The following is a 14,232-nucleotide window of genomic DNA, read 5'->3' as shown; positions in this document are numbered from 1 at the left end:
ACAACATGATATGGCACACTGCACTCCCATTTTCTGAGAGTGTAAGGGGTTTTCATGTAGCACTGTAGATTTTCAGTTGACCAAATTCTAGTGTTTTGACTTCATGTAGGCACTAAGGTGAAACCACACCTCATCAGTGAAGAAAACACAGTCAAGCTCTGCAATTCCATGATAGTCAACAAATGACCAAAACCGTATACAGTACACTACACGCTTTTCTTTACCTGGCTCCTTCAGTTCCTGAATACTGCGAACATGATTGCATAACAGTGTAACCTTCATCACGCTCTGAGCACTTCCATTATGAAATCTAAGAGTGTGCTGGTAGCCTCCTCAAGCCTTTTGAAGGCAAATGCTGCATCGCAGTCTTAACCTCAGCTGGATTAGCTTTAGTCAAAATGGCCAGTCTCCTGGATGTGTGTGTGTGTGTGTGCGTGCAATAAATATTGCAGAGACAATATTTATATAAATACTGTTATACTAATAATGTTATTGAAAGTTTGATTAATGTTTATAAAGATAATATAAGCCAAACAACCATATAATAAGACATTTAAAATTCCATAATAATGATTATGATTGTAATAATTTATGTGATGTTTATAATATGTAATGATTGTAATAAAATTTATATTGGGAAAACTAATTGATCGTTTAGGGCTAGGTTTGCCGAACAGTTTAGATATAAAAATTGTAAGATAGGATTTTCTAATGTTGCTGGCCATTTAATAGTTAAAAAAACATTACATTACTGATTTAGAAACAGATTTAAAATTAATTGAAATTACGAAATAAACTGATAATGATGATAAAAAATTGGACATTTTAGAAAGTAGTATATATACAAATGTAGTCCAAAATTCAGTTTGACTAATCTGCAGACAATGTAATGATTTTCTTATCAAAGCTGCTATAGATAGCAGCACTTTTGTAAATATTAAGTAAAATTCATATATATATATTATTTTTTGCTTTCATTTGTTATTAGATTTTGGAATCTATAAAAGCTTACATGATTATTAACCTTTTCCCATCACAATGATCCGCGGTTGATTAGCGCTCCGTGAAAATATGTTGGTATCTCATTGCCTCCCTTCATAGTCTTATGCTACTCTTATGAAAAAAAATACAGTATATTAAAGAGATTTAACAGATTCTGACCAAAAAAAACCGTTACGATTGGATATTTTTTATCCCTGTAACAAAAAAAATTGAAACTACAAAAATTACGATAATTTAATTGCAGAATTTTTTTTGCGCATTTCTACCATGTTTTTTATTAGCGAAATTTTTTTTTTTTGCTTTGTGTTTATGAAACATAGTTTGCTGATTTTAAAAATAATACTTTCAAGCAAATCGGTTGAAAATTGGGCAAAATATGATGAAAAACCTTTGTCATTTATCACAGTTAGTAACATATGTTAGTATAAGTGAAAGTAGATGCAGAAAACTACGTTTTATAAAAATCCCCACCACTCAAAAGGCTATTCAGATTGACAAAAAATCATTTTTACTGTATACTGTTATTCATTAAGAATGATGTGTGGTACATGTTTACCGAGATATCATTTGTCAGAAAAGATATTTATAGACCTCAAGTAAAAGTGATGTATTTATGACCACAAATTCCTTCTTTTTTTTGTGTGCCGTATATCATAATTTATTATGTGTTTCAATACATCGATATGTTGCTAGTAAGATAAGCTATTTTTGTAAATAATAAATAAATCCGTAATCCTCATAGCAGTTATAATACACAAGTCACACACACACACACACACACAAGCACATATCAAGAAAAAAATGGTCATATTCTTTCTAGTCTAAATAAAACATTTTACATCGTATAAACATCATTCAAATTGTCTAATAGAACTGATTCCTTTGTGAATATAAAAAAAAATAACCGACTTAAATCCCATATAAAATGATTATGTAACAGCGTTTTAAAACTGACGCCGCATATTACCAGTTCCAAGGCTAGATGACCTGAAAAAAAAGAGGTTAAATTTTTAACCTCTACTGCCTGTTGAAAATACTTCTTGTCTGGTTTGAAATCCCATTTCCAAAATTATTAATTTTAGATTCTTCATTCAGTTTTATATAATAAATAATCTATTTGTATAAATTGTTACATCTTTGCAGGTTTAACAGAGGATATTGATGAAGTCGATATACGCCAGGGATTGCAGTCTATTGGATCCGTTAAATTTGTGGATATCCTTGATTCTGCACTTGTAAATGTTTGTGTTGAATTAAGGTATTAAATTAGAGAATTGTTAGTAGGGTCAATGATACAAAAATATGTGTATGTATTTCTGTTTCATAAAGCGAAGATTTAAATATTTAAGAGAAGTATAGCTGCATTTTTGTAAATTTTAGAAATTCTTTATGGGTTAGAACATGATAAGACACTTAGAGTAATTCCATGTCTGAAGTGTGAAGTAAAATGAAGATTTGATAAAATCGGGATAAATTACTGTATTCAATTTTTTTCATTCTACTTGAAGTATATTTATCATGTTACTTTATGACATAAATTAGCAAGTATTATATTTATTATTATTATTGTTTTATATCTATATATTTGTTTAAAGTATATTTTTTATTTATTTTAAAATTTAATGCAACTTGTCCTTAATTCTTTTTTTTTAACATTAGTCCATGTACGAGGGTTATTTTTTTTAACGGTCCGATCGGTCACCAAATTAAAACCACAGTGAAAATAAATTATTTTTTATTTGTAACAAGTACTTACGTAGACATAGTTATGCTGTTTCTCTACATAGTCGCCACTCCGATTTAGACATTTGTTGTAGCGTGGTACCAACTTTCCAATACCCTCATCATAGAACAGAGCCACCTGTGTTTTAAGCCATGTTTCTACGCTGGTCTGGAGCTCAATGTCTGTGCCAAAATGTTATCCTCCTAGCCAGCGTTTCATGTGAGCAAAGAGGTGAAAATCGGATGAGTCAAGTCCAGGCTGTATTGTGGGTGATCAATCATTTCCTATAGAAAACGCTGCAGGAGCTTCTTTGTTACAGCTGCAGTGTGCGACCAAGCATTGTCATAGAGAAAGATAATGCCTGATGACAACATTCCTCTCCGCTTATTCTGAATCGCCCTTCGTAGATGTTGAAGAGTCACGCAATATGAGGCTGCAGTGATGGTCGTGACACGTTCCATGAATTCCACCATGAACTCCATTCCGGTCCCAGAACACAGTAGCCATACACTTTCTGTTGGAGAAGGTTCGCTTGAACTTCTTTGGTTTACTGGATGAATGAGAATGCATCCACTATTCTGATTGTTTCTTCAGTTTCGAAATGGACGCATGTCTCGTCCCCTGCGACAGTTTTGTTCAAAAAATCTTCTCCTTGATTGTGGTAGCGCTGGAGAAACATTAGGGAGGCATCCATTCTCATTGTTTTGTGATGGTCGGACAGCATCTTGGGAACCCATTTCGCACACAGTTTGCGGTACTGAATCTCTCACTCACAATGGTGTAGGGAGCTGACCTTGAAATTTCAGGAAACGAATCACTCAATACAGAAATCGTGAACCGATGATTTTCTCGAATCGCCTCATCCACTCGCTCAACGAGATCATCGGTTGACATTCGCTTCCTTCCCTGACTGCCTGCATCATGAACATCTGTACGTCCTGCTTTAAAATTCCTGCACCATCGTCGCACTTTGCTGTCACTCATTGAAGTTTCACCGTACACATTACTTATTCGTCGATGAATTTCAGCTGCATTACACCCCTCAGCCTGAAGAAATCGAATTACTGCACGCACTTCACACTTGGTGGGGCTATTGTTGTAGACATGTTTACCTGCTAGCTGCGTGTTCAGAACTAAATGAAGTGATGCGGCGTGATTGAATGCCATACTAGAGACTGTGCACAACACATATGCGCAAAGGTTCATCCGATTTTTGCTCAGGTTTTTATTTCGCGACCGATCGGACCTTGAAAAAAAAATAACCCTTGCATATCTTCTTTTTTATTAGGGCATGTTACGGTGCCTGTTTGCTTAAGAGGAGTCTTTTTTTTGCAATGAACCTAAATTTGTTGGGAAAAAACTTATGTTGATTGGAGTTGTTAGTGAATAGTCATGTCTTAGCAAAATTTCTCTGTTATTTACTAATGTAAGATGTATGAGGTCTGTTCAGAAAATTGCCGATCATTTTTAATTACATGCCAATGGAGATATTTAGTGATGTGCGGTTGGCTTCATTGTTCCACATAACCTCCTCTATGACCACACGTTCTTGGATGTTGGTATCTTGTTTAGTTTGAGTATAATGTTTGTGTTAGTAGTGATTTTTGTAACGTGTAATTTTCAGGAGCAAGAAAAAATTTTGCGTGAAGCTGGGAAAACTTTCATCGAAACATTTCAAATTTTGAAACAAGGTTACAGAGGTGATGCTCTGGGTTATAAGCAATGTTACAAATGGTTTTCCCAATTTGAAAGGGATTTAAATTGACTGAAAATGATTGAAAATGACCCTCAACCAGAAAGGCCTGCGACTTCAATTGATGACACCCATGTTCAAAAAATCATAGATCTGGTGCATGCAAATCACCAATTGACTGTCAGAACTTGCACAAGAAGTTAGCAATTCAATTGGATGACGCCATGACAGTTTGACTGAAAAGTTGAAGATGCGTCGAGCAAGTTCCAGCAAAGTTTGTTCCTCATTTGATGACCAAACAGCAGAAAGAGCACTGATTGGATGTTTGTTGATAACTTCTTGAACAAGCTAATGATGATGAAACATTCATGTAAAGGATCATAGCAGGAGATGATAGCTGGGTTTACAGCTACTACATCAAGACCAAAGTTCAATCATCTAAAAGTTGCACGTTTCAAAAATTTCTTTTAACACTGAAAGATGTTGCATTCAAATAACAATAAAATAAAAAGTAAATGAGATATCAACAATCCAAGAACATGTAGTTACAGAGAAGGTTATGCGAACCATAATGCTGCCAACTTTTTTTTAACCTCCAGGTCCACTGTTAGGCATGCTTCAGAGTATGAGATGAATGATTTGTAGCTTGTGTGAAAATGCCACGCCTGACCAGGATTTGAACCCGGGACCTCCAGATGAAAGGCCAAGATGCTACCACTCAAGCCACGGAAGCCGGCAAATGATGCTGCCAACTGCATGTCACTAAATATCTCCATTGGTGCATAATTAAAAATATTAGGTCATTTTCTGAACAGACCTCGTATATAATTTTCATTGGTCAATTAATTAAATGATTGATTTATGGTGTTACAGAGATGATATAAACAAAGAAAGTGAAAATAATGAGGTGAAAATTTTTATTGAAGGTGAATATTTCCAGTTGAAGGAAGTAAATTTTCGTAAGTAACATTTATCTGTAAATATAATTCTTATGTTCCCTAAAATATTTTTAAAGTATAAAATTGTTATTCTGACATGTGACCGGTTTGATTGATAAGATGCATTAAAGCTGCAAAAGTAAAATTTAAATTGTTCAAAAAATTGTTTATTTGGTGATGATCTATGTGCTTCTCTATGCACTGACTGCTAAGGCTATTATTAAACAAATTTTAGCAGTCGGCAATTGTACAAGCAAATTGAAACTGATAGAATTGCATTGCTTGTAAACATCAAAATCCAGTTAATGAAAATTTCATTATTATTAGATATGGAAAATGCTATTATATACCTATTTTGCGTAGTTCGGATCTTTGCAGTTCAATTAGATTGAAAGTAGTTTATTGTCTTGCTCAGAACCATTAAGAGATAATTTTTACTTTACTTTAGTTTTGTTATTTTGTGTGAAATAGCACAAAAATCTGATTTAAAAAATATATTTTCTAATTTTACAAAGAGCAAGTTATACTGATTTGTTTTAAAAATACACAGTAGGTTTGAAAAGTTCCCAAACTAAATCTCTGTAGTCGATACAAGTAGCACCATCTGTCGGACAACCAAGGAACTATGTAGTACGATGTCTGATGATGAGTGCGTGTACAAAATTTCATCACTCCAGTCTCGAGTTATATTCGGTCACATACACTGTGTTCATGTGACCTTATGAACTAATGACTAATTATGACCTAATGTGCTTGCAACATGGAACAGAGAAGCATGATAAAATTTTGTGTTCGACTTGAAAAATCTTTTGTTGAAACCTATTCTATGATACAGAAAGCATTTGGTGATGAAGCTACATCTCGTACTACAACGTAGATGTGGTAGAAGCAGTTTAAAGACAGCAGAGAGTCATTGGATGACAATGAACAAAGCGGGAGGCTGTCAACAGCTGTTCACTACAAAAACGTTGTGAAGATGCATGCACTCCTGCTCAGACAACCTCATCTTACCCTTTGGGCCATAGCAGAAGAGCTAAACATCGGTAAAGACATAGTATGTACAATTCTAACAGAAAAAGTGAACTGCTGAAAAGTGTGCTCTCGTTTTGTTTCACACTTCTTGACCAAAGAACAAAGACAGGTGCATCTTTCTTGCACTCAAGACTTCATTGAAACTGCCGATAGCAACCCAAATTTTTTGCAATCAATTGTAAACTGGGGATAAAAGCTAGTGCTTCATGTATGATCCACAAAGCGTCAATTTGCTGCTCGGTTGAGTCCTGAAGCACAAAGACTGGTGAAAGTCAAGCTGCAAAAATCAACAGTGAAAACTATATTGATTGGATTCTTCGACTCAAAGAGCCTGATACATCATGAATTTGTCCCAACTTGTTAACCCATGAATTCTAAATTCTATTTGGAAGTAATGAAATGCCTGATGCGTCGCATTCATTGAATCCGACCTGAGTACCGGGATCTGGGTGGTTGGACTCTTTTGCATGATAATGCCCGGCAAACATGGCAACAGTTTTAACACAAACATTACACTGCAAATCAAATCACCGTCTTATCCCACCCAGCCTGTTCACCCGACTTGGCTCCAGCAAACTTTTCTGTTTCCAAAACTCAAGTTGAAGATGAAAGGCCACTTTTTCAATGAAATTGTTCTGTCCATCCAAAGGGCTTGCACCGAGCAGTTGAAGATGATCCCACAAAGTGATTCTCCAGAGCATTTGACGGGCTCTACCGACACTGCAACGAGTGTGTAACTAGAGAAGGTTCCTAAGTGGAGGGCTGATGTGAGTAAATTCATCTATCTTTAAATCTGTACTTTTATTTAATTTAGTTCAGGAACTTTTCAGACATACAGTGTAAATATGTAAATCGAAAATTCTAAAAAAATATTTATAAATAAAAAATTAAGTTGATTTACCTTTTGACTCAAAAAAAGGATTAATAACAAAAGCAGTATTTATAAAATATAATTAAAGAAAATAATAAATATAAAGTATGAACATTAGTAAAAGAAGAAAATAATAAATAAATATTACTAATAATAAAAAGTTAATTAAAATTGCTTATGAAGCACCGCAAAAAGAGCGACTAACAGGTTGGTTTTATTTTATAAACAAGGATAGAAATAATCTTTTATAGTATTTGTGAATAGTTTTTTTATTAGTATTTATTAACTAATTTTTTTTATAAATTTTTTGTTTTTTTCCATTATTTTTTTATAATCTTTAAAAAAAGCATTCTTAGAAAAGTAGTAGTTATTTATAAAAATGAAGAAATTAAAGAACATTAAAAATAAATTACGTAAAGAAATTTAAGCAAATGCGTTTGTTTATGTTTGTTATTAAATAGATATTGACTGGTTTATTACATTTTTAGCTACTGTTATCTATTCTGTACCAGATTTCATGCTTTTAGTTATGTTGGCATGAAACAGGTGAACAAGACAAACAAGTGCCAAAACTAGTACTAGTACTGTTCTTACTATTAGTAAGAATAGTACTATTACTAGTAAGAATAGTGTAGTATTTAGAATAGAATAGTATAGTACTTAGTACTAGTACTATTCTTATTAGTGATAAACAGCAATACATTTCACATCTAGTAAAACATTAATACAATGTTCTCTTTCCGCTACAGTATTGACACACTGTATTTATTCCTGTACTCAGCCACTACATCTTTGTGATTTTGCTGGTTGATAACTTCAGTGACAGTTCAAGGACATTTATTTCCCATTGAGCCATTATTTTCAACTGTTTGCTTTAAATAAAGTGTAACATTGTAGATAAAATTGGAATTTTGTACTTTTACAACTTAAATACAATTTATTGGTGTTTTTTGTTCTGATATTGTGTATGTGCATTTAAAGACCTACTGCTGATAACAGTGACATTAATTTATTGTACATATAAATGTGTAGACATCAACTTTTCAAAGAAATCTCTGGATATGTATTGGTCAAATTTAAAAATACATTCAAAAAAGTAGTAAAAATAAATTATTTTTTATCCAGGAATGCCTTCGTGATATTAACGCATAACTGTACATTAAAAAAAAGATGTGTTTGTATATTTAACTACATTGTTTACATATATACCTAATAAGAGAATTCAATATATAAAATTACGTAAATTAGTTATTTGAATTTAAAAAAAAATAATATTTATGATAGTTTACTTCTGATAACTCATACTAATATTTCTTCAAATTACAATTTGGAAATTAATTGCTTAAGTTGTTTATTAGGTTTTAAGTAAGTGCAGTAAGATTTTTTTTTGCTTTCAGTCATTTAATTGGTTTGATGTATCTCCAAGATTCGCTATCTAGGCCAGACGTTTCCTTTTGTAATCCCCCCCACATCCTACATCCCTACATTTTTTTTTTTTTTTTTTTTTACTTATTCCAAACATTACCAGCCTGTACAATTTTTCCCATCTGTCCGACTATATCAAAGCGACTATTCTAGGATGCTTTTAGATGTGGCCTATAAGTCTGTCTTTTCTTTTAGCTATATTTTTCCAAATGCTTCTTTCTTCATCAATTTGCTGCAACACCTCTTCATTTGTCACTTTATCCACCCATCTGATTTTTAACATTCTCCTATAGCACTGCATTTCAAAAGCTTCTAATCTTTTCTTCTAGGTACTCTGATCGTCCAAGTTTCATTTCCATATAAAGCTACTTACCAAACATATACTTTCAAAAATGCTTTCTTGATGTTTAAATTAATTTTTATGTAAGCAAATTATATTTCTGACTGAAAGCTTGTTTTGTTTGTGCTATTCAGCATTTTATGTTGTTCCTGCTTCATCCATCTTTAATAATTTTACTTCCCAAATAACAAAATTCTTCTACCTCCATAATCTTTTCTCATCCTATTTTTATATTCAATGGTCCATCTACTTTATTTCTACTACATCTAATAGATCTGTATTTAAAATCTTTATATTTCCAGTATTATGTAAATAAGCTGATAAGAATGAGGTCTATTCCAAATTTGATTTTCAATCGGATGATAAAAAGTAAAAGAAAGATTATATTAACTAGTTAATTAATCTGCATTACTTTTGTTTTACTTATCATTTGCTTTCAAAGATTTACCATACTGTAAAACCACTGGCTTTAGTGGAGTGCTCTTATTGAAGTCTACTGGCAGGTAACCAGCCCCATCCTTGAGTTCTGATTGTACTTTGATCTCTACATTCACTAACATGACTGGTGTTTGTTACATGTAGCAGTTTTATTAAGATAATCATACACATTTTTATCATACCATTCAAGGACTATTTATTAAGACCATGAGAATTCAAGTTTTTTTTATGAATATCAGTAGTTTGTTTTAGAACTTGTCTTGCCTAAATTTATGGAAATCCAGCTTCTCAGTTAGTCCTATAAAGAAATTTATAGGAATTCATTTGAAAGTTAAGAAATCGAGCAGCAGCATTTACCATAGATGATTTCTTCATTTTATAAAGAGCTTATTACTCATGAGAAAAAGTCACTTTCACCTTATGGTACACATTTGTATGCGTCTGAATTCTGGTACGGATATTTCATGCTGTTGTCATTCATAAAAATTTTACTCTCAACATGGCACAATTGTGGCAGGAGTGACAATGATGTAGGTTTCTTGTTTCACTAATTTCTGCTTCACCACCACTAAACAGAATGGACAGTAGATAAGCACATAATGAGATCATAGATCACTGCTGCCTACTGCACTTGAATTGCTATGGCAAGTGATGGTAAACTATGGCAACAGTGCTGTGGTAAATGATGTATCACATCATGATGCATACCCAATGCACAATTTGAAGTAAATTTTGTTGTAGCTATTTTTTATTTTAAAGAAAGTTTCTTGACTAATAACTAGTTTTAAAGATTTAATAAAAACTATCTGTTAGGCATTACCTAAAAAATCATTTCTTTTTTTCGTAATTGATTGCATGATTTTTTTAATAAAACCTATTTGTTAAAAATTATAACTTAAAATTTTACAGTTGTAGTAAATTGCGTGAAACCTTTAGTTTAATTCCATTATCCCTTCTCTTATTGCCTTCAGTAGTAGCCATTGCATCCAATGCAATATTATCATCGCTTTCTTGAGTGAACTTATCAACAAAATACGGATGAAACAATTACCATCCCCATTAAAATAAATTGTTTAATTTATTATACAAAACGATCTTAAAAAATATTTTTGAACTAGCCACAAAACAAATGATCTTTTAGTAGATAAGTTGAAATCTACAAAACATTTAATTGTATTTTTTTTTAATATGTTGAGTCCAAATATTAAAATAATAAATAGAAAATGTTCTTTTTATCTATATTACATTAGTATTTATATTTAAATGTTTGCATTATGTCTGGGGATGGGAAAAAGTTATAAATCATTTTAAAAAAATGCCAAAACAGTTCCACTAAAAATTATGGTCTGGATGTTATTTACCATATACTGACATTAAAAGTGTAATGAAAGATGTTATTGGGTTTCTAGTTTAATGCCCCAGAATCCGATATTTTTCATGAGTATTATGTAAATATTTGTTTATTTCTATAAATTCTATATTAAAAAAAATTTGTGCATTTCAAAGAAATTTTTTTAATTTGAATCGCCCACCTGTTAGTTGTGGCTATTATACCTGTTGCTTAAGCATTATATCTGAACTACATATCGGTGATATTTTGAAGTATACTTCAGATATTTGTAATTTTTAAGTTTTTATTTATTATTTTTAGAAAAGTCATACTTTACTAAAAAAGTAAAGTATGCTGATTGGGCTTTCTGTGTAACCTTGACTAAAAAACTGCCTCATAGCCCTAGAAACTTCATTAGAAAAGTACCTGCTCCACCAGCTATGACCCCATCAGCAGCACAGATGGAACCACATCAGTAGAAGTTTCTAAAGATAAGGAAAAAACTACTTCCAACAAGGAATGAGTCCTTTACAATTTGCGAAGGACTTAAGAGTTTTTGGTAACTCACTACTTTGTGTAGGATTATAATTGTAGAGTTGTTTTAATTAAATTTGAATTTTCATATGTAAATTTTGGTTTTTTTTTCAGCTTTATTTAAAATTCAAGATGACTTTTCTAATTTTATTAAAAATCAACTTTTTTCTTCTATATTATTTATTAGAAGTAAAAAGGAAAGTGAGAAATCAATTTCCTTTTTTAATGAATTGTATCTAAAAACAGAATTGGTTATAAAAGATTTAACAGGAAAATTGAGTGGTATAAAACGTGTTATAGTTATTGGCTCAAGAGCAACTGGATTAGCAGAGCCTGATTCATTGCTTGATTTATATGTTGAAATAGGTAGTGTATTTCATTTATTATCTTTTTTAATTTAATTTTTGGATTTTTTTAAAAATATTTGAAAGAGCAGAAAGATTACTGGAAGTAAGAAAAAAATATATATATAAGGTAATAAATATAATATATTTATATTTATTTTTTCACTAGTTGTATAAATTTATGCAAATTTATTTATTTTTTAACGTTTTAATAAAATATAGTAAAACCTCCCACTTCCAAACTTCTCATACTCTTGCACAACTGAAAGATCAACAGTCAGACAAAAAAAATCAAATTTTTAAATATTTTAATTTCCTTTTGTGCTGAAGTAAAAAAAAAAAAAATTGTTTAATATGTTACTTAATTTCTTTTTTTTGTGTACACAAATGAATGATGAGGTTTACTGTCTTTATAATTTTACAAATTCTAGGAAAGACCCATTAAGGTACTATATTATATATAATATAATGTTAAAGTATTATATAAATATAGGTAACTTCTTAATGATATAGGTATGAAACTTGCCTATAATCACCAACCTAACCAATTTGTTATAGGATATGGCTGTATCATTGCATACATTGACAAAACCTGTGGAATTTTTTTGATTATTTATAGCAAACTGTACTACTTTGAATGGTGAAGGTTTATTTTTGTTAAATGTATTACGGTTACTGTAAATTGATTTTTCAGTCTCAATTATTAGTTGCCTTCATTACTTTCACAATACTGAATTCATACATTAAATTAGCTATGATGTCAACAAAAGGGAATTACAAATGAAAAATACATACATGTAGACAAATATTTTGAAAAAATTGAATCATTAGTATCTGATAAAAAAAATGGTTACTTGTACTGTATATGAAAAGTTTATGTTATGTAAAGCTTATCTTCCAATAAAATAATTGGAAAATAACCAATAGATAAACAAAGTAATAAACTGTAAAATTTTATAAACAATGGAATAATTGATTACTGAGAACTCAAATAAACACAATTATCTTATCATTAAACATATTATCATTCTAGTTAACATGATAGTATCCTTGTTGAGAGACTTATCGTTATTGTCAGGTTGCATCATCCAGGTCCAGGCCTTTTGAGTTGTTTAATAGCCTCATTATTGTTCAACAAATTTCCAGCAAGATGGTTCAGTGTGTTTAGTCTAGATACTTATGTTGACCTCAAACGTTCAATCTCCTTACAGATGTACAGGATCCCCAGATACTTGAGGATCTCATTATTCCTCACAAACTACAGTGGTTCCATACATTCTTGAGTATTTTGTTCTGGAATTTTTGGTTGACCTTGACGTTGCAGTTACAAGTTGTGCCTCATAGTTGAATGCCATATAGGTCCATATCAGTTTTAAGAATATCTTATATAACAATACCTTGCTTGATAGAAATACCCGAGATCTCCTGCCCAGTAACCAGTACGTCAGCTTAAATTTAATGTTTAGTTGCTTTCTTTTTTTCTCTTAAGTGACCTCTCCATGTCATATCACAATCCAGGTCTAAATCTAGGTACTGTACACTATGTGGAATATCGATATTATCCAGGTAAACTCGTGGACAGCCTTCTCTCCTCATTGCAGTTTACCCAAAGCTAGAGTTGGGTAGTTGTCAACTGCCAAAATTGCCATGTCATCCACAAATGATGCAAATGTGACAGTCCTGACCAGGAAGGTTAACAGTGAAGCACAGATATAAAATCAGTCCCAAGAACTTTGCGGAACTCGTGAATTAGTGTCAGAAAGCTTCTGATTATATTTAACTTGTGAAAAGCGACCATCCAGATAGCTATGTAGGATTAATAGAATGGTTGGGGTAGGCTCGGCTTCAACTTGTAAAAAAGACCAGGTAACAAACTTGTCAAAGGCCTGGTGGACATCCAAGGATGCCGCTGAATAATATTCCTTCCTTTCCAGACAGCTGATGGCACCATTAATAATTATGATGTGCTAAGAATTTAGTGTTCGTCATCAGCTTCTCAAATTTATCTACACTAATAATCACCATCATTGTTTTGCATTTCTGTCTCAGCAAATGACCGGGGATGAATATGGTAATGATTATTTGTATGGTCATTCACATTCCTAGGTGATGTGTATCCAGAGGTGGGAAGTAGTATTGCCTAAATCAAAGGACCTATCCTGCGTATCTTGAGAGTTTCCAGAATTATTTTAATTTTCAGTGAATAATTCTTTCTCTGTTTCTCCTTCCTTTGGAGAATTTCTTTATATTTTTTTATATCAAAGGGTAGTAAGTGGGGGTTGACAATGCTCCAAACCCTTGATTTTTAATGTCTTCCTTAATCACGTTTCTTGGTATTGAGTAGTATAGATATTTTTGCATTACCCAAAATGCTCTTTTGTTGCCTCATAAAAGTATGTCCTATAAGGTCTTCTTGTATCACCTGAATGATTCTTTTGTTACCATCATTGTCTTTCAAAAGTATTCGAAGCTATTCATTATTGATTACTTGCATACTATAGTCAGTTTTGTTCACCATTGTTTCTAACAACTCTTAGAGTTTTTTTATGTCAGTAATGCCAC

General features: G+C 31.9%; 1 protein-coding gene across 4 annotated transcripts in view; it reads left to right on the top strand.

Moving 5' to 3' along the window:
- Window positions 1–14,232, top strand: part of LOC142331778 (terminal uridylyltransferase Tailor-like) — an 84,373-nt gene that overhangs the window by 48,765 nt on the left and 21,376 nt on the right. For 2 of the 4 annotated variants that reach the window (XM_075377872.1, XM_075377871.1), the window contains 3 exons: window positions 2,146–2,260; window positions 5,292–5,377; window positions 11,441–11,692. In XM_075377872.1, coding sequence (XP_075233987.1) covers window positions 2,146–2,260; window positions 5,292–5,377; window positions 11,441–11,692 — 453 coding nt within the window. Of the gene's footprint in view, window positions 1–2,145; window positions 2,309–5,291; window positions 5,378–11,440; window positions 11,693–14,232 lie in introns of all 4 variants that reach the window. The other 2 variants (XM_075377873.1, XM_075377874.1) reach the window with 2 other exon arrangements.

This window comes from Lycorma delicatula, chromosome 10 (assembly GCF_047948215.1).
Source record: "Lycorma delicatula isolate Av1 chromosome 10, ASM4794821v1, whole genome shotgun sequence".
NCBI classification, from domain to species: Eukaryota; Metazoa; Arthropoda; class Insecta; order Hemiptera; family Fulgoridae; genus Lycorma; species Lycorma delicatula.
The sequence above is the reverse complement of the archived record's forward strand: the minus strand, read 5'-3'. Positions and strand labels throughout refer to the sequence as shown.